Source organism: Tripterygium wilfordii, chromosome 13 (genome assembly GCF_013401445.1).
Source record: "Tripterygium wilfordii isolate XIE 37 chromosome 13, ASM1340144v1, whole genome shotgun sequence".
In the NCBI taxonomy this organism is placed as follows: domain Eukaryota; kingdom Viridiplantae; phylum Streptophyta; class Magnoliopsida; order Celastrales; family Celastraceae; genus Tripterygium; species Tripterygium wilfordii.
In genome coordinates, this window is record NC_052244.1 from 15,090,893 (window position 1) to 15,109,661 (window position 18,769).

At 39.5% G+C, this 18,769-nt stretch overlaps 3 protein-coding genes across 4 annotated transcripts; all 3 read right to left on the minus strand.

The window, feature by feature from the left end:
* Positions 1-413: 413 nt before the first annotated feature.
* LOC120012645 lies at positions 414-1,861 on the minus strand. The gene is made up of 4 exons (XM_038864082.1): positions 1,834-1,861; positions 1,493-1,578; positions 740-857; positions 414-644 (listed from the first exon to the last, which is right to left on the minus strand). Exons 1-4 carry the CDS (start codon positions 1,859-1,861, stop codon positions 517-519), a joined length of 360 nt encoding a protein of 119 aa, XP_038720010.1. The 3' UTR covers positions 414-516.
* A 4,675-nt stretch (positions 1,862-6,536) lies between these two features.
* Positions 6,537-10,039, minus strand: LOC120013158 (ankyrin repeat domain-containing protein 13C-like). The gene is made up of 4 exons (XM_038864877.1): positions 9,890-10,039; positions 9,580-9,820; positions 7,616-9,237; positions 6,537-7,036 (listed from the first exon to the last, which is right to left on the minus strand). Exons 3-4 carry the CDS (start codon positions 9,215-9,217, stop codon positions 6,677-6,679), a joined length of 1,962 nt encoding a protein of 653 aa, XP_038720805.1. The 5' UTR covers positions 9,218-9,237; positions 9,580-9,820; positions 9,890-10,039; the 3' UTR covers positions 6,537-6,676.
* Positions 10,040-11,000: 961 nt separating this feature from the next.
* LOC120013715 lies at positions 11,001-18,258 on the minus strand. 2 transcript variants are annotated; one of them, XM_038865617.1, is made up of 3 exons: positions 17,623-18,258; positions 15,664-17,281; positions 11,001-11,667 (listed from the first exon to the last, which is right to left on the minus strand). In XM_038865617.1, the coding sequence occupies exons 2-3, from the start codon at positions 17,266-17,268 to the stop codon at positions 11,320-11,322; spliced, it is 1,953 nt and encodes a 650-aa protein (XP_038721545.1). In that variant the 5' UTR covers positions 17,269-17,281; positions 17,623-18,258; the 3' UTR covers positions 11,001-11,319. The 2 variants fall into 2 exon arrangements, with proteins under 2 accessions (XP_038721545.1, XP_038721544.1); XM_038865616.1 differs by having other exon boundaries at positions 15,664-17,297.
* Between the last annotated feature and the right edge of the window lie 511 nt (positions 18,259-18,769).

An 18,769-nucleotide genomic window follows, 5' to 3' on the forward strand; every position in this document is an offset into this window, starting at 1 on the left:
CACACATAGCAGATTCAAATTCGTAGCCCATTGAAAAATAAATTATATTTCAGCATATTATAAAGACGTGCCAATCACAGGAGCGCACCAGAGACATCTAGCAAAATGGCATTGTTGCGCTCAGCATATTCACTAACCTATGCAAGGAGGTCAAAAAGACAAAAAAAACTTAATACTTTCATTTAGCCAAAGTGAAAAAAATTAAAGAAAAAGAAAGCCTGATTGAGTCACTTTTTTTTTTTTTTCATTATGCATTCTGAAAACAACACCCACAGGAACAATAACATCTGTTACATAAGATTTCAAAAGTAAATAAAGCTATGAAACACTCCAAAACTTACTACCGAATCATCCATGAAATGTTGATCCAATCCAGGTATATCAATTAGCTTTAGCGGAAGTGTTGGGAAAAAATCACATCAGATGACAATGCGAGATGCACAATGAAAAAATTAACATTTCAATTGCTCTAGTTTTCCAGGAAAATGATTGAAAAATCAGGTTTAACTCAAATGTTCAAGAACTTGAAGACTTGTCATTCATGAACGAACCTATGCTTGTATAAAGCTTCAAATATATTTCACCTTGGCTCTTGATTGAGCCACCCTTACTTAGCCTATCCTGTAAGGAATGCCATAAAGCACCTGCACCACAACATTAAAACTTAAAAGTAGGACATCAAAAGAATCAGGATCTATATTGAGAGCATAGCATATTGTCTAGAAGTAGCTTGACAAACCATTCCACGCATCGTAGCTTATCCCTTCCCAGAATATTTTATCTGAAAAAATACAAACGACATTCACCACATAATATACACGCTTCTTAACCAAATATCTTCTACCTTTACTTAGAGCCTAAAATTCTGAATGAGCTTCTCTCTGATGAAGCTTAAAAAGCTTAGGCCTGATTACACTTAAAATAAACAAATGCACATAAGGAATTTTTAAAACCATGGGTAGGGCAACTTACCAAGAAATGGGATCCATTTAAATCACTTCAAAATGTTCTTCTTTTGCTCCAAATTTTCTTCCTCTAACCCCCACCCAATCAAGAATGGATGCTCCCTCAACAGTCTTTAACCAGTATTGATATTTGTTAACAGTATTTTCTTTGTTTCATTTAATATTTATAATCAATTTCAACTATTTGGCAGTTACAAAGTATAAAAAGTTATCAACATTCCAATACTATTCACAATCAAGTGCCACAATAAATCAAAATAACGTACATGCAAATATGCAATCAGTCACAGCACGAATATATTTTTGGCATAATGAAATTCTCAGTGTTACTCAGATAAGGAAGCCTAGTCTAAACCAAGCTGAGCACACCACACAACACAAAGTTTGACCTAAACCCCATTATCAAAATTGAAAAAAAAAAACAGAGAGAGGAAACATAATAACACAAACAACTTTATTTATTACGTGACAACAATGTTGTACGATTTTTTCAGAATGTAATTCTCAGTTTTATTCATGCAAGGAACCATACTAGCTTGAACCAAGCCAAGCCACACTGGACCAAACCAAGCAAAGCCAAGCCTATCCCAAAACAAAATCTCCAACTTAACTCCTTTCAATATCATAAACAGATTTTCAAGTCAAAAATTTTTTAAATAAAAAAGAAACGTCAAACTCACAAAATATATTTTAAAAAAAAACAAGAAGTCAAACCTAATTATCAAAATTCCAAAAGCAAAAAAGGAAAACACAAAAACCCAAACAACTTTACTTGTTGGCGGAATGAAACTCTCAGTTTTATTCACGCAAGGAATCACCCTTGTCTAAACCAAGTCAAGCCATTCGCGGTCTTATTCACGCAAGGAACCACCCTTGTCTAAACCAAGCCAAGCCATTGTTAGTTTTATTGCAAGGAATCACCCTTGCCTCAACCAAGCCAAGCCAAGCCATTCTTAGTTTTATTCATGCAAGGAACCACCCTTGTCTAAACCAAGCCACACCAAACCAAACCAAGCAAAGTTGAACCAATCTTAAAACAAAAAACTCCAACTTTACAATTTAAACTCTCAATATCTTAAACTGACAGTGAAGACTAAAAAATTCAACAAGAAAAGAGAGAATAAAAATAAACATATAGCCAAACCCTACTAAACCCAATTATCAAAACTCCAAAAGCAAAAAACATACACTTTTGTTGGTTGGTGGAAGCAATTCTCAGTTTTATTCATGCAAGGAATCACCCTTGTCTAAACCAAGCCAAGCCATTCTTAGTTTTATTGCAAGGAATCACCCTTGTCTAAACCAAGCCACACCGAACCAAACCAAGCGAAGTTGAACCAATCTTAAAACAAAAAAACTCCAACTTTACAATTTATACTCTCAATATCCTAAACTGGCTGTGAAGACTAAAAAAATCAACAAGAAAAGAGAGAATAAAAATAAACCTATAGCCAAACCCTACCAAACCCAATTATCAAAATTCCAAAAGCAAAAAACATACACTTTCTTGTTAGTTGGTGGAAGAAATTCTCAATTTTATTCATGCAAGGAATCACCCTTGTCTAAACCAAGCCAAGCCATTCTTAGTTTTATTGCAAGGAATCACCCTTGTCTAAACCAAGCCACACCGAACCAAACCAAGCGAAGTTGAACCAATCTTAAAACAAAAAAACTCCAACTTTACAATTTATACTCTCAATATCCTAAACTGGCAGTGAAGACTAAAAAAATCAACAAGAAAAGAGAGAATAAAAATAAACCCATAGCCAAACCCTACTAAACCCAATTATCAAAATTCCAAAAGCAAAAAACATACACTTTTTTGTTGGTTGGTGGAAGCAATTCTCAGTTTTATTCATGCAAGGAATCACCCTTGTCTAAACCAAGCCAAGCCATTCTTAGTTTTATTGCAAGGAATCACCCTTGCCTAAACCAAGTCAAGCCATTCTTAGTTTTATTCATGCAAGGAATCACCCTTGTCTAAACTAAGCCACACCGAACCAAACCAAGTGAAGTAGAACCAATCTTAAAACAAAAAAACTCCAAATTTACAATTTAAACTTTCAATATCATAAACTGACTGTCGAGAAAAAAAATAAAAAAGAGAGAATAAAAAAAAAACCTAAAGCCAAACCATACTAAACCCAATTATCAAAATTCCATAAAACACAAAAACCCAAACAATTCTATTGGTTGGCAGAATGAAACTCTCAATTCTGTTCATGCAAGGAATCGCCCTTGCCTAAACTAAGCCAAACCAACCCAAACAAAATTTATGAATAAAGAATACAAATCAAAAAAATTCACCAAAACAAGAATAATGATTAAATCAAATCCACAATTATGAAAAATCACCAAATCAAAAAGACCAAATAAAGGGTGAAAAGAAAATTCCACACACCCAAAAAAAACACAAATCCTTCCCAGGAAAAAAAATCACCAGAACTTGAAAATATAAATTAATAAAACAAACCATCAAACCCGAAGAGGAAGATTGGGTCAAAGTAAAAACCCAAAAGAAAACCATGAGGAAAAGATCGAAAATCAAAATGGTCAAATCAAACCCTAATTATGAATAATCCCAAAATCAGAAAACCAAAGAAGGCAGAACAAGAAAATCACAAAAACCAAAAACAAAATAAACCAAATCCTTCTCAGATAAAAAGAAATCACATCAGAACATGAATTCATAAATTAGTGAAACAAAATCGAAACCCAAAAGCAAAATTATCTCAAAATACGTTGTACGACGAAATTCTCAATTAACTATAAAAAGAGCTATAGTTCCAGACAATATCATGCATCCCCACATTCGAACGGGCAATTCGAAACCACTTGGGTGTCATCACAATGGACTAATCATTGACATATGCACAGAGAGAGTGACAATGAACAGGAAAAACTATGGATATCATTACTCAAATAAACAACCTTATAGTTTTAAACTTAATGAATTCAGAGTTTAGATTCTACTGTTGATAGTGAACAGGCAAAAATACTAATTCGGGAAGATATACACATGTAGCCATCCAATTTCAAATGAAAAACACAGACAGTATCCTCTCAAAAGAAATTGAAAGTAAGCAGTACAATCTACACATGGTATCAAATCAAAGAAATTAACACGTATCACCATTCTAATTACAAATACAAACAACATATAGCATTCACTGAGAGTACTGAAGGCAAGCATCAAAAGAAGGATGAAGAAGACAACACCATATCAAAATACGTAAATAAGAGCATGCGAGAAACTCTAATTTTTTGAGGAAGAAGGAACGTAGAGAGAACCTTAGAATTGTTTCAAAAAACATAACCCTTGAATTTGAAAGAGGAGGCACACAGTAGGATTAGAGATTATTTTAGAGAGAGCCGTTACAATTTTTTTAGGAAAACAACCCTTCAATCTGAAAGGGGAGACACGGTAGGATTTAGAGAGATTATTTTATAGAGAGTCGTTAGAATTTTTTTAGGAAACCAAAAGAGGACCGTTGAATTTGAAAGAGGAGCCGTGGAGTACGATTAGAGAGACTGTTTAAATTAGGGGAAGAAAATTTGAAAATCGGTAGAAACAAAGCAAGAACATCATGCAATACAACTCCAAGAAAAAAATCACGAAAAAAAAAGTCGGTCGCCGGAGGGCAATAGCAATGGTTGTTCTAGGGGTTAAGGGAACAAATTTTGAAAATCGGTAGAATCATACCTGAATGAAGAACTCCATGATTTCAGCCTTCAAATCTTCGATTTCTCTGTTACGTGCATAAATCCCACATCGTCCAGATGTGGGAGTGAAGTGCAGAATATAAGGGGGAGGTATGGGCCTCCCCTTGCAACCAAAGGTTTTCAGGGCATTGGGCTTAGGGCTCCCTGAGGGCCTTTGGTACAGCCGGCCCATGCGTGCCTGCGGGCCGTGGGTGTCGGTTGGGCCTTGGTTGTAAGGAGATCCTTATCATTTGGTATCGGAGCCACCCAGCTGGGCGGCTGTGGGTTATGCATTGTGCTCCTCTGTCCCGGTATGGGCCGGGCGGGGCTGCGTTCACGGAAGGGGCGACCTGTCTTAGGGACAGCGTGGGCCAACGTGGGCGTTGGCCTTGTAAGAGCGGGGGTATGTTACGTGCATAAATCCCACATCGTCCAGATGTGGGAGTGAAGTGCAGAATATAAGGGGGAGGTATGGGCCTCCCCTTGCAACCAAAGGTTTTCAGGGCATTGGGCTTAGGGCTCCCTGAGGGCCTTTGGTACAGCCGGCCCATGCGTGCCTGCGGGCCGTGGGTGTCGGTTGGGCCTTGGTTGTAAGGAGATCCTTATCATTAAATGATAAGGATCTCCTAACACCCCAGGCCCAACCGACACCCACCTAATGGGCCGGCTGTACCCCAGGCCCCCACACAGGGACGGGAGCCCTAAGCCCAATGCCCGATCCGTGTGAAAACCTGGGGATATTAGGGGAGGCCCAACCTCCCCCTTATAAATGGGTCATTACTCCCACATCTGAACGATGTGGGATTTATGCACGTAACATACCCCCGCTCTTACAAGGCCAACGCCCACGTTGGCCCACGCTGTCCCTAAGACAGGTCGCCCCCTCCGCAGACGCAGCCCTGCCCCGGCCCATACCGGGGACAGAGGAGCACAATGCATAACCCACAGCCGCCCAGCTGGGTGGCTTCGATACCAAATGATAAGGATCTCCTAACACCCCAGGCCCAACCGACACCCACCTAATGGGCCGGCTGTACCCCAGGCCCCCACACAGGGACGGGAGCCCTAAGCCCAATGCCCGATCCGTGTGAAAACCTGGGGATATTAGGGGAGGCCCAACCTCCCCCTTATAAATGGGTCATTACTCCCACATCTGAACGATGTGGGATTTATGCACGTAACATTCTCTCGTCGTCATCTCCTTTTCCCAAGTCGAATCAGAGAACAGGAAGTTATGAATCGAGAAATTAAAGATGAAGTAGTGACTAATCATCAGCTCCACGGCAGTATCGCCACCCTGCGATCATCAACTCCACACAAAATGGTCACCACGATCGCTCACACGTAGTGTCCTGCAATTTCAAAGAGTTTTTCGTCTGAAATCTGAACCCTACTCTTTATTTAGGATTCCATTCCAAGTCGTCCACCTAAGCAGTTAAGCAAGTAGAAATGGGCCGGGCCTGCTCAAAAGTTGATGAAAGTCCAATGGGCCCACCGTAGACAACAATACCGGCCCAGATCGAATTCCCCAGTTAACATTAATTTAATAAAAAAAATATTGACAGAAAAGATATTATTTTTATGGAAGTCCACCATCAACAAGCCGGTAGGACTGGCTTTCTCGTTTCTAATAATACACACAAACTTTTTATGAAAAAGTAATTAGAAAAGAAAAAATTATTGTATTTTCAATACTAAAGTACCTTAAAATTTGAGAATAGGAAAGATGTTTCTAAAACTAATCAAGCAAAGGTGCACAAAGTAATAACATTTTCAGGTGTAAATGAAACCACCTTATAAGTTATAAGTTACATCAGCAGCAGCAGCCACTACAGTATCATTATCAGCACATAGCTGGAATCACTAGCGAGCAATCTAAGTTATGAAGATTTCCACCCAATGCCTAGCAAATTGTATATGAATCAATACAGTATCATAAAAGTTCATGAATAAACAAAAAACTAAGCCCCATTGGGAGTCTGACGAGTTCCTTCTGCAAGTGATGACATTTATACCTTGTGTTTTCTACTAGCCCTTACTTCATTTGTTCTGTTCTGACTTCTTCCCTTCCTGGACTTGTTCTTCTCCTGCATCTTCTTTTTCTTGGCCTCAGCCGTAACCCAAGTATAATCAGCAGGAATTGCAAATGGGTCTTCAATATTTTCTATCCTACTGCTAGAATCACTAGCGGATGTGGCCTTTAGCCACTGAAACCGTGGTGAACTAGAGGATTGCGTCGCTACAGGGCTCTCATGACCCACAGCAGTGGGGCTTGAAGGAGGTGTGGTAAATTCATCCACTGGCTGCAATTGTTCGAACTTTGTAAATGTAACAAGTACTCTGATGGTGGGAACCACTGGTATAGCAACCTGGATTAGGGGGTGAAAAAAAAGAGGGAAAACCATTAGGAGAGACAAGGTAAAAAAACACAATGGCCGCCGATCACCAAGTAGTATAAGCCAACAAAGTAACAACCTAACCATACAAACATAAACCACGAAAGATGTCCTCAACCTACGTGGACAACATCTAAGATTTAGAATGTTTAAATCTTTAGACCCCAATATATCCAAAAGAGAGCCAACATCAAATTTCATCTGATAGAATTCGTACTTTGTTGTCAACAAAATTCAAATAATGGTATCATTTTGTACATGTTTCAACAATATGCAAAAATCATAAAATAGTTGTGTTGTTCAAAATATCACTGCAAGAAATTTGCAGCAGCTAACCCCCTAGACGTGCAGCACCCAGAAAGAATGTCTTACCACAGTATCGAAAGCGGCAAGGCAAAAAAAGAGTAAATAGGATTATGATATATACTTTGATAGTAAATAACATTTATACTGCACACAAAATATGAAATAATAAAGTAGCACCCAGGATAACAAACAGCAAAGGAATTCTATAATAAAATATTAAGTGTGCATATCAAGCAAAACCCATACCTTGACAGGGAAAGTTCCAATAGGAAGTTTTGCTGTGAGCAGCTCCTTTAAGCGACGAACAGCCTTCACCTTATTTGCAAGTATATCAAGCAAAGGAAGGAGTTCTTCATTTTGTAAGGGAAAGTGTGGGGAAAGCCATAGAATAGGCCGCAATTTTTTCTTATACTCATTCTCACGACTTCCTTCTTTGCGCTGACTTACACTGGTAGAACTTGAGGGCATGGATGGTTTAGTATCCCTCCCCCTTCGATGCTCATCCCTCATATCAATATCCACAGAATGTTGACCTGGTTTGGCCTGACAGATGGATGGAGATTCCCCAACTAGATCACCAACCTCATCTGCGCAGACAGAACTTCTTGGAGGGGCACTTTTTTTCTGCTCTTCAACTTTCGGATCCCGTTTTCTCCATCCACCAAACCATCCTTTCTTTTCGTTCTTAGTCTCCCCATTTCGAAATCCATTTGCATCTTCAATGGGAATCTGTTGCTGCTCATAGTAACTCTGGTTATGCGCTATAGATCCACCAGCATTTTCATCTGATGAACCTAATTTCAGTGCAACTTCAAGTTGCCTTCTCTCCTCTTCTGTCAAAACGTCATCAAGTTCCTCACTCTCTGTTTCATTTTCATTGCGAGATGAAAAGAAATCATCATCTGTCATTGCTCCTGGGACCCTCCTGGATTTGACACTAACAACCACATTGTGCATATCATATACCTTAGCCTTCCATGGCCCCACCATTTCTGTTTTCTCCTGCCGCCTCCAATTCAACAGTGGCAAAAGAACCGCCTGAGTCACATCAATACCAGGTCTGAATATATTAGTCTGAGACATTGCAGCCACTTCTTGTCGAACCTCTTTTTCAGAAGGTTGAGAAGCAGCACCCTCCAAAGCATTCATAACTTCCTTATCCTTGTGCGAGATCATGCAGAGTGATCCAGGAGGTACTTTTCCATCCTCAGACCCATCACCAAGGAAAAGGACACTTTGCTCTGAACGCTGAAGTTTAAAACCATCAAAACCAGCCAAAGTCATATCAGCCCTTAAATTTGCACCCCTCTTCCACAGTTTGTAAGTATCTGATGGGGCAATCCTGGAAATGAAAGGTATTACAGAACTCTCAAAATGGAATGTGATTTCCATGTAGAAGTCCCTCATCCTTCGCATAGTTGCCACCAAGCGAGGCAACCTTCTACACCATTTTCCCCAAGCCAAAGGCTGGTAATGTCTAGCTATAATCAGCGCAATTCTTTCTTCTCTATTGCAAATTGCTTCTTGGAGTGCACTCCATCCCTGCTCATTTTGCAAGCTCCAATCGGCACCCGCAACCATAAGCATTTCAGTCGCAGTCTCGTCACCAAGTTTGACTGCCAACTGGAGAGGGGTATCACGATTAGGGACATCACGCCTATCAATAACTGCAGCGATTGCATCAGCCTTCTCCTCTTCAGCTAGTGAAGCCGCTTCAGTGCGAATTTCAGCAGGGTTACAAAGCCGGGGTAGACCAGCAAGTATCCTCCTGAGACCGGCATAATCTCTCATGGCAATCGCCTTATGCACAGGGCTATGGGCATAACTTGCGACATCAATGCCCGCCATGCCTCAGGACTCAGGAGTCTCTGATGCCAATCAAGACCGATATACACAATCAAAATCCAATCATCTACCAGAACAACTAATTGTCTACTAATGACAGTCACAAGTCACAAAATTAAACCCAGAAACAAAAGTTAATGCAACTAATTGTCCCTACTAAACCGCTAAAAATTCAGTATCTCCAAGAAACCCAGTTCATAATAAGGAACCCTTTGCAGTCTTTCCAGAAATTAAATCAGGCCAAGTTCAATTACATCAATATTGCACAGTATAACAAAAGCCAAATAATAATAATAATAATCTTCAGCTGTAACGAAACAAACTAAAAGAACCCTACAGTGAACCCAAGATGCCAAGAGTCTCACCTTCTCCGTGTCCTCCTTTTTGCTTCTCCGTTGAGCCCCTAAAGAATCGAAGACACCTCCAAAAAGAGAGGCAATTACAAAAATCCCAGCCCACCCCACCCCACCGCACCGTCCCCACCTATCTCCCTCCCTCTAGAGAGAGATCCTGATCCAATCCAGATCAGGTAGGAAATCGGGCAACAAGGACGCGGAATCAACACACAAGTAGATTCACAAGGACCCACTGCAACAAACCTTTCACCTACACGGAGAGAAGTGAAAAGTGAGGCTGGAAAAGATGCCGTAAATGAAGCAATTATGAAATGCTCACCTTTTCATCGTGCAGTTCCCGAGCTCCCATAGGCAGACAGTGCGCCGCGACAAAGAGAAACTAACGATATCAGAGAGAGTACAGTTACTTGTGGGCTGCCATTGCCAAGCCCGAGCTGGTCTTGTACAGTAACATTTGGGCCTCGCTAAGCCCAGGATTGTCTTGTACGGCAAATTCTGAGCCACCCCACCCAACTCTCACTCCAATTTGAGCTTTGACGAGGTCCAGCAAACTTTAGTTAAGCAATCACAATCGCGCTGGAAATAATAATGTACCACTATTAATGCGCTTTCTCGATTGGCCAAATTTGAAGCCTAAAGGAATTTCTGGGACAATGGTTCATTAATCAATACTCTCGTACACGTCAATAATATTGTATATTTCAGGTTATTTGATTCTCGTAGATACATCGAACTCACACAACTTTATTCCTCCTTAACTCAGTTACTACAGGCTAAAACCTGACTCACTGAGAAAAGCCCAACCATTATGTGCTAAGGTCCAATTCACTAGGCTAGGAAAAAAACCATTATTGTTAGTTAAGGGTGGACTTAGCTATATAAACCACGCTTGGTTAAGAGACCCAACTGATGTGGGACTTAACACTTCTCGTAATTGTAGGTTGGGTTATGTTAGACTCTACAAGTGGAGTAGAGGTTACGTCCAATAGGACCAAATTGTTCTGATATCATATCATAAATCTATATGCCCACGTAAACAATATTGTCTGCTTTGGATTATCTGGTTCCATCAATTATTTTGTCCATTTTTGAGCTCTTGTACTCACATATGCATTGGATTATCCTCATGGGTTTATTCATCTCAAGCCCATCTCACCAAGTTAGGAAAAAAACATTGTTGTTAATTAGAGATGGGCTTGACTTTATATTGAATCACGCTTGATTGAGAGACCCAACCGATGTGTTACTTAACAAATATTAGATGGGCCTTGAAGTTAGACATGGACTTAACGTACACTCATCAATACTAACATTGACTTCGCCACTTTGGCATGGCGAATACAGGAGTTAGACCATGGACCAGTCTGGGGTATTGGGGTGGACAAAAACTGGTTTAGGTCTTGAAAAGAAAGTTGGATAGAACAAATTTCTTGAAGAAAAATTTCAGGTGTAAATGGAACCACCTTATATCACCAACCACTACAATATCAGCATAAGAAAGGAATATTTGAGTCCGCTAAACTATGCAGATATCAAAACAAAAGCCAACCAATTGTTGTAAGAATCAACAACTTTCTTTTCAACCCCTTGTTTTCATTCCTACAATATTTTCCATCGACTTCCCCTCTCTATTTTCCCCTTACCACTATCAAAAGTTCATGAATAAACGAAAGATTAATCCCAATTTTTAGCCTGATGGGTAGCTAAAACATCTATACCTTTGTGTTTTTCTACCAAACCCTTACTACTTCATTGGTTCTGACTTTTCGCTTTCTTCGACTTGTTCTTCTCCTGCATCTTCTTTTTCTTTGCTTCAGCTGTAACCCAAGTATAATCCGCAGGAATTGCAAATGGGTCTTGAATATTATCTATCTTACTGCTGGAACCATTACCGGATGAGCTAGGCCGGTGGTATGGGGCCTTTATCCACTGAAACCATGACGAACTAGAGGAGGGTTGTTGTGTCACTGCAGGGCTCTCTCGACCCACAGCGGTAGGGCTTGAAGGAGGCGTACTAAATTCATCCACGGGCTGCAATTCTTCAAACTTTGTAAATGTAACCAGTACTCTGATGGTGGGAACCACTGGGATAGCAACCTGGATACAAACATGAAAGAAAAGAAATACATAAGTAGAGAGAAATAGCTTGAAAACACAGTGGCTGATTGCTATGTTGCGTAAGCTGTTAAAGAAAACAACCAAGAGAATGCATCAAAGTTCAAAGATATAATCGAGAGAGAAATTTTACTAACATCAACAGAACCCAATTCATAGCTATGGCAACGTTCTTTTTTTTTTTTTTTTTTGTGTGGGTAAGGCCAATAGTGTTGGAATATTGAGTCAACTCTCTATTAAAGAGAGATATTCTGTATTTATTACAGTATCCCTATAATTACGTAGTATCCCTAATTACGTAGGTCTTGTATTAGGGTTACTTACTTGTATATAAACATACTGAGTAAACTAACAAGGCCAGGGGAGATGGCATGTGTGCCACTAAAACTAGCAGACACTGTCAGCAATGATGATGATTTTGTACTTTTTGGTATATGCAGACAGAATAGAAGCTCTGGACTTATAAGCCATGCCAGTCTAACAACGTATAATTCAGACTTCGAAGAAGCTAAACCCCTCAGCCCCTTTCATTGTTCTTCATCAATTATAGCAGACAGCAAAGCAAAGAGGTTTCATGCTGCTAGAGTCTAATGATAAAAAATTACTAACAATAGCAGAGAAAACGGATACCACAAACTTCACTCTCAAGACTACATATCCACTTATTTTCCCCAAAAAAACGTGGAACCTCTACATGGTTCAGCCTCATTGGACCCATCCTAGCACGGTTAACCCTGAATATTCACAATCACCTGCAAACCACTTAGACCACAAAATCCAAGTACCACCGAAGGGGACGACTACCTGTCACTAATTGATCAAAGAACTAATGGCTCAACTTAAATGCATCAAAGGCACCAAGATTAAGAAGTTTCCTTTAAGAAACTACGAGTCTGCTCAGAATCCACTCATGCAACGCACCATATGATCTAGACCGGATCACATCTTTTGTAAAGAATGGCGGACTAGTTATACATCAAGAAAGACAGAATTGAGACAACTATCGGATGGTTCCCAAGCTACAATTCTATGCAATCATCAGCACTATAGCTCAGCTTAAATGCATCAAAAGCAAGTTTAAGAAGTTTCCTTAAGAAAGTGAGTCCACTCACGATCCAATCATGCAACATGCCACATGATTATGCCAAGATCACATCTTTTGTAAGGAATGGTGACCTATCCGTGCATCAAATAAAAGCAGCATTGAAGTAACTGTCAGATAGTTCATAAACCATAATCCTATGCAGTCATCAGCACATCAAGGACCACATTTTCAAATTAATAGTTTAATACCGTACTACTAAAAAATGCGTGTCTCAAAAGCAACCTCCTAGCTTACATGAATTAAATTTAATCACCTCCTAGCTTCTCTTTTGTGTTTCCACTGGACCTGGGTGGGACATCTTTGTTGTTGCCCTTCATCAAAGGGTAACTATTGTGAGCTATTCAAAGCAGGTACCTGCCTTGATACTTTTGAACCCTTGGATGAGTTCGGACAATGGTCAAAATCAATTCAGTTCAGGAAGTATGTATTTCAGGACCAGTTACATTCTTTAAGTGATTCTAATTCTTTAGGTTCTTGGACTCCTAATAAGAAAAACTTTTGAGTGGTGAAGACCTAACAAGAGTAACATAATCACCAACTAGCTCTCGAATAAAAAAGACCAACACTGCCAAATACCAGTAAATCTAGAGTTACCAAAACACCCTTATCCCTAAAAATTAAGGAAATTTTGCATAAAATAAGACTAGCTACTGTTTTTTTAATACAATGACCACTACTGTTTAAATCAAAGCAAATACCCTGAAAGAAAATGACTGCCATGAAAATCCAAGTACTGATTTGAGAGTTTTACAAAATATTTGCTGGGATCAAAAGAGGTGATTTGAGATTATCATTCGCGGTAGTAAGTGAAAAAAACTTGTAACCTACATTCTAAAAGTGAAGGATAATTTAAGGAAAGCACAACAGCAATGAAGTTCTCTCCAAGAATACATGATGCCAATCTAACCATATCTGTCATGCCAATGGAATATTGGATGTCACGTCCAAGAAACTCAAGTTGTTACTCCTACAATCACCTTCTTCTCTTTTTTCTAATTCTTCAATCTGCATTCATAGTTAATTACATTCCACGAAAACTCTAATCCAATCCTAAATCTTTCTTTAAATACCAAAAACAGGATAACCTCAGCTCAGTCCTGGCAACCAAAATTTATGAGATGTCCCAAAAACAACATTCTAAGTTCAATATATGCCCACCCTAAGCAAAGCATCAATAATCCCAATTTCCAGTCATATAACAGAAGCTAATTAGATCGACCGAAACACTAAATCACTAAGCATTTTATGACCTTTATATTCAAACATATTCAGTAATTCACAAAACCTTCAAAACAAGCATAAGCACTGCTTCCCTACATTCATTTAACTTAGTAACATAAAATACTAATTCATTCCTTTGTAAAGAAATATAATGAATTTATTTTCTCCGTTAACTATCCTTTAGAGAGCGGAAAAAAACACTTGCCATGAAGAATTATCATATTAGAAAGAGCAGCTTCCCCTTCCTCCAAAAAAAAAAAAACCTTTTAAAAGAAAGAAGAAGGAATAGGAATAATCCTCAATATGTATATGGGTAAGTTAACCCCAATCTAAGGATTCCTTACTACCATACTCCCAGGAATAGGTTGTGAACATAATGAATGGTCTTTTCTCATTTTATACAAGAGCAAAGAATCAAGACCACGGGATACCACGTGTTTTCATCCCACCGCGAAGAACCTATCCAATGTAAATCTTTCTATTTTGTGCTTTGTGATACATCGAATTTATGTTTGCCTTTAAATACCATCTGTATGGCTCCTGCTCCTCCTAAAGTCATTTTTCGCTCGTTGGATGACCGCTCTTTGTTATATTCCACTGGCCAAAATTCAATAAAGGAAGCTAATTATGGTTCGTTGGTGTTGTAATGGATTACCTCTTGTTTCTTCTATAACATCAAATATCAAGTGTCTGTTTTTCCTTCAAAAATATTAGGGATCCCAATAAAAAGCATCTCAGTTATTCCAGTAGGGGCCCTTGATTGATGTACGTGTAGGGGCCCACAAAACCTGGTGATTGAACAAGAGAGTGACACATCTACTACTGGGATGACTAGGATGCTTTTTACTGGGATCCCTATCACTTCTGTTTTTTTCTTCCATGATTGCCTAATTTTCATGAATGTTATGGCTGGAATAGAATATCAGAGCATTCCAAGGCAACACTCCATATCCTAGATTTGAAAAGGAAGTCTACCAAAACAATGTTGGCCAGAGTGCAATTTAATGCTGTGTATAAGGGGATTTCTGTGAGTTTTCACTAGCATCTAGGATTTTTAGGCTGTATGCTTTGCTTTTCACAACAAAAATACTTAAAAACAAAGATCACCATTTGGCACACAACAATCATGAAGAATTATGGCATATTCATAGCATCATGAACAACTCCAAGCCAAAATAGTAATTGAATACAATGAGCACGTCAAAGCCAGGGGAATCATCAGGTATGGACCAAAAGCCCACACTCAGACTTGGGTAAATCCCATTGCATCCACAACAGATTAGAAACTCTTTATATGACAGAATGTGTTTTATGGTAAAAAAACTCGAACAATGGCATCATTTATAAAAGTTCAACAATACACAAAACATCATACAATTGTATGGTGATGTTCAAAACCTAACTGCCAGACCAAGTCTAAATAAAGAATCACTCCAAAATTTGCAACTGCTACCCCTCCCTAACTCTACAGCATCCAGAGAGAATGTCTTACCACAGCATACAAAGGGGCAAGGCAAAGCACAAGTAAATATGATCATGATATGCACTTTGATAGTAAAAAAGGTAGCAATAGTGGAAACATTTACATGTCACGTCAAAGATTAAATAATAAATATAATATAATAAGTGTGCAGATCAAAGAAAATTCATACCTTGACTGGGAAAGTTCCCATAGGAAGTTTTGTTGTGAGGAGCTCTCTTAAGCGACGAATTGCCTTGACCTTATTTGCAAGTATATCAAGCAAAGGGAGAAGTTCTTCAGTTTGCAAGGGAAAGTGTGGGGAAAGCCATAGAATAGGCCGCAATCCTTTCTTATACTCATTCTCACGGCTTCCTTCTTTCCGCCGACTTCCACTAGTAGAACTTGAGGGCACGGATGCTTTGGTATCCCTCCCTTTCCGGTGCTCATCCCTCGCCACAATCTCCACAGAATGTCGTCCCGGTTGGGTCTGACTACTAGATGGAGATTCCCGTAGAAGATCAACCCCCTCATCTAAGCATACAGAACTTCTTGGAGGGGCACCTTTTTTCTGTTCTTCAACTTTCGGATCCCGTTTCCTCCATCCTCCAAACCATCCTTTCTTTTCATTCCTAATCTCTTCATTTCTAACTCCATTTGCATCTTCAACAGGAATCTCCCTGTGCTCATAGTAACTGTGGCGATGCGGAATAATCCCATCAACATTTTCGTCCGATGAATCTAATTTCAGTGCAACTTCAAGTTGCCGTCTCTCCTCTTCTGTCAAAATGTCATCAAGATCCTCACTCTCTGTTGTTTCATTTTCGTTGCAAGATGAAAAGAACTCATCATCTGTCATTGCTCCTGGGACCCTCCTGGATTTGATGCTAACAATCACATTGTGCATATCATATGTCTTAGCTCTCCATGGCCCTACCATTTCCGTTTTCTCTTGTCGCCTCCAAGTCAACTGTGGCAAAAGAACTGCTTGAGTCACATCAATACCAGGTCTGAATATATTAGTCTGAGACATTGCAGCCACTTCTTGTCGAACCTCTTCTTCAGAAGCTTGAGAACCAGCACCATCCAAAGCATTCATGATCTCCTTGTCCTTGTGCGAGATCATGCAGAATGATCCAGGAGGGACCTTGCCATCCTCAGACCCATCACCAAGGAAAAGGACACTTTGATCTGAACGCTGAATTCTAAACCCATCAAAACCCGCCAGAGTCATATCTGCCCTTAAATTTGCACCCCTCTTCCATATTTTGTAAGTATCTGAGGGGGCAATCCTGGAAATGAAAGGTATTACAGAACTCTCAAAATTGAATGTGATTTCCATGTAGAAGTCTCTCATCCTCCGCATGGTCGCCACCAAGCGAGGCAACCTTCTACACCATTTTGCCCATGCCAAAGGTTGGTAATGTCTAACTATGATCATGGCAATTCCTTCTTCTCTATTGCAAATTGCTTCTTGGAGTGCGCTCCATCCATGCTCATTTTGCAAGCTCCAATCCGCACCTGCAACCATAAGCACTTCAGTGGAAGTCTCATCGCCAAGTTTGACAGCCAAATGGAGAGGCGTGTCACGATTTGGGACATCACGCCTATCAATGACAGCGGCGATTGCATCAGCCTTCTCCTCCTCTGCCAGTGAAGCCGCTTCAGTCTGAATTTCAGCAGGGTCACAAAGCCGGGGTAGACTGGCCAGTATCCTCCTGAGACCAGCATAATCTCTCATTGCAATCGCCTTATGCACAGGGCTATGGGCATACCTTGAAACCTCCATACCCGCCATGCCTCAGGAGTATCTAATGTCAACCAAGACTGATATACACAATCAAAATTCAATCATCCACCAGAACAACTAATTGACTATAAATCACATTCGCCCCACAAAATTAAAACCCAGAAAAAAAAAGTACTACAACTAATTGTATTGTCCATACTAAACCATTGAAAATTCACAGTTCATAATAAGAAAACCTTTGCAGTCCTTCCACAAAATGAAATCAGACCAAGTTCAATTACATCTAGATGGCACAATATAACAATAGCCCAAACAAGAAGGATAGGTTGCTATTGTAACGAAACAAATTAAAGAATCCCACAGTGGACCCAAAACAAAGATCTAATATGACAGGAGTCTCACCTTCTTCTTCTCCTTCTCCTCCTTTTTGCTTCTTCGTTAACCCCCAAAAGAATTGAAGACGGCTCCCAAAAGAGAAGTGCAGGAGCCCACCCCACCTCTCTCTCTCTCTCTCTCTCTCTCTAGAGGGAGATCCTTGTGATCCAATCCAGATCAGACAAACACAAGAACATGCATGTGGGGTTGTGAGAAAAAGTTTTTTTTAATGAAAAGCTAAAATTAAGAAAATAAAATACAGTTCAAAAAATGAAAACCCAGGTGGGAAATCGAGTAAAAAAAAAGACCCAGAATCAAGAAAGGAATCTAAGAAAGAAACAAAAGGACACCATTTAAGCAAAGTACAGAGAAGAACTCATATCATTGGAAAGGAATAACGACCCACAAAAGGAGATTCGGAAGGAGTGACTGTCTGCAACAAAGTCTTTCACCTACACACGGAGAGACAAGTGAAAGATAAAATCGTCAAGCAGTAGAAGTTGATTAACAGAAGAATGAAATTCCTCCGGTTTTTTGGGATAATTTGTAATTAACTTTTCATTATTTATACGTTTGTGATTATATATATTAAGAGAACAAGAGGGGGGTCATTGAAGGCAAATGTAAAGAGAGACAGAGAGGTCAGAGGCGGAGACAGCAAGTTCAAAATGGCGAAAGCAGCATGTGTGCCAGAAAAGTAGGGAAATTATTTACTCTCTTTATTTATTTCCTAATTCGATTTGATTAAAAAAATTACTTTGTTAAGGAAATTATTAAATAGTATAAGAAATCACCACTTGTTTAATTTAATGAAATAATTAATTCACAAACGTCCAAAATCGGAGTAGTTAATTCGTTTAGCGCTGAAAGGTTAACAGTAGCCGACTGGTGGTAGGCTAGGTCCGACCCGAATTCTTTTCGTCAGATTTGCTTGCCACGTCGACTTTGAATATTCGTAGCGTCAGATTTTCCACGTCGACTTTGAAGAGTTTTGAAATACTTAAATTGGGCACACCAGTCCCTTTCAATACCGAACCACAACTTTTCTCGCGTAAAGGTAAGGCCGTCAATAAAAAAAAACACGCAAATAGAATCAACCGCCAATCGAAACTCAAAAAAATTGATCAAATTATCAAAAACGGATTGAATAATCGGTTAAATTTATGTAAAAAAA

Bases quoted from the DNA above. Each gene is read 5' to 3' on its own strand.
- LOC120012645 (XM_038864082.1), bottom strand. From the start codon at position 1,861: ATGGCTTGGCTTGGTTTAGACAAGGGTG. The intron at 1,579-1,833 runs GTTCCTTGCGTG...TGATATTGAAAG, and splicing joins GCTTGGTTTAGACAAGGGTG to GAGTTAAGTTGGAGATTTTG. The intron at 645-739 runs GTTTGTCAAGCT...GTTGTGGTGCAG, and splicing joins AAGCTACGATGCGTGGAATG to GTGCTTTATGGCATTCCTTA.
- LOC120013158 (XM_038864877.1), bottom strand. From the start codon at position 9,217: ATGGCGGGCATTGATGTCGCAAGTTATGCCCATAGCCCTGTGCATAAG. The intron at 7,037-7,615 runs GTATGGGTTTTG...CCCCTAATCCAG, and splicing joins TTGGAACTTTCCCTGTCAAG to GTTGCTATACCAGTGGTTCC.
- LOC120013715 (XM_038865617.1), bottom strand. From the start codon at position 17,268: ATGGCGGGTATGGAGGTTTCAAGGTATGCCCATAGCCCTGTGCATAAG. The intron at 11,668-15,663 runs GTATGAATTTTC...GTTTGTATCCAG, and splicing joins TGGGAACTTTCCCAGTCAAG to GTTGCTATCCCAGTGGTTCC.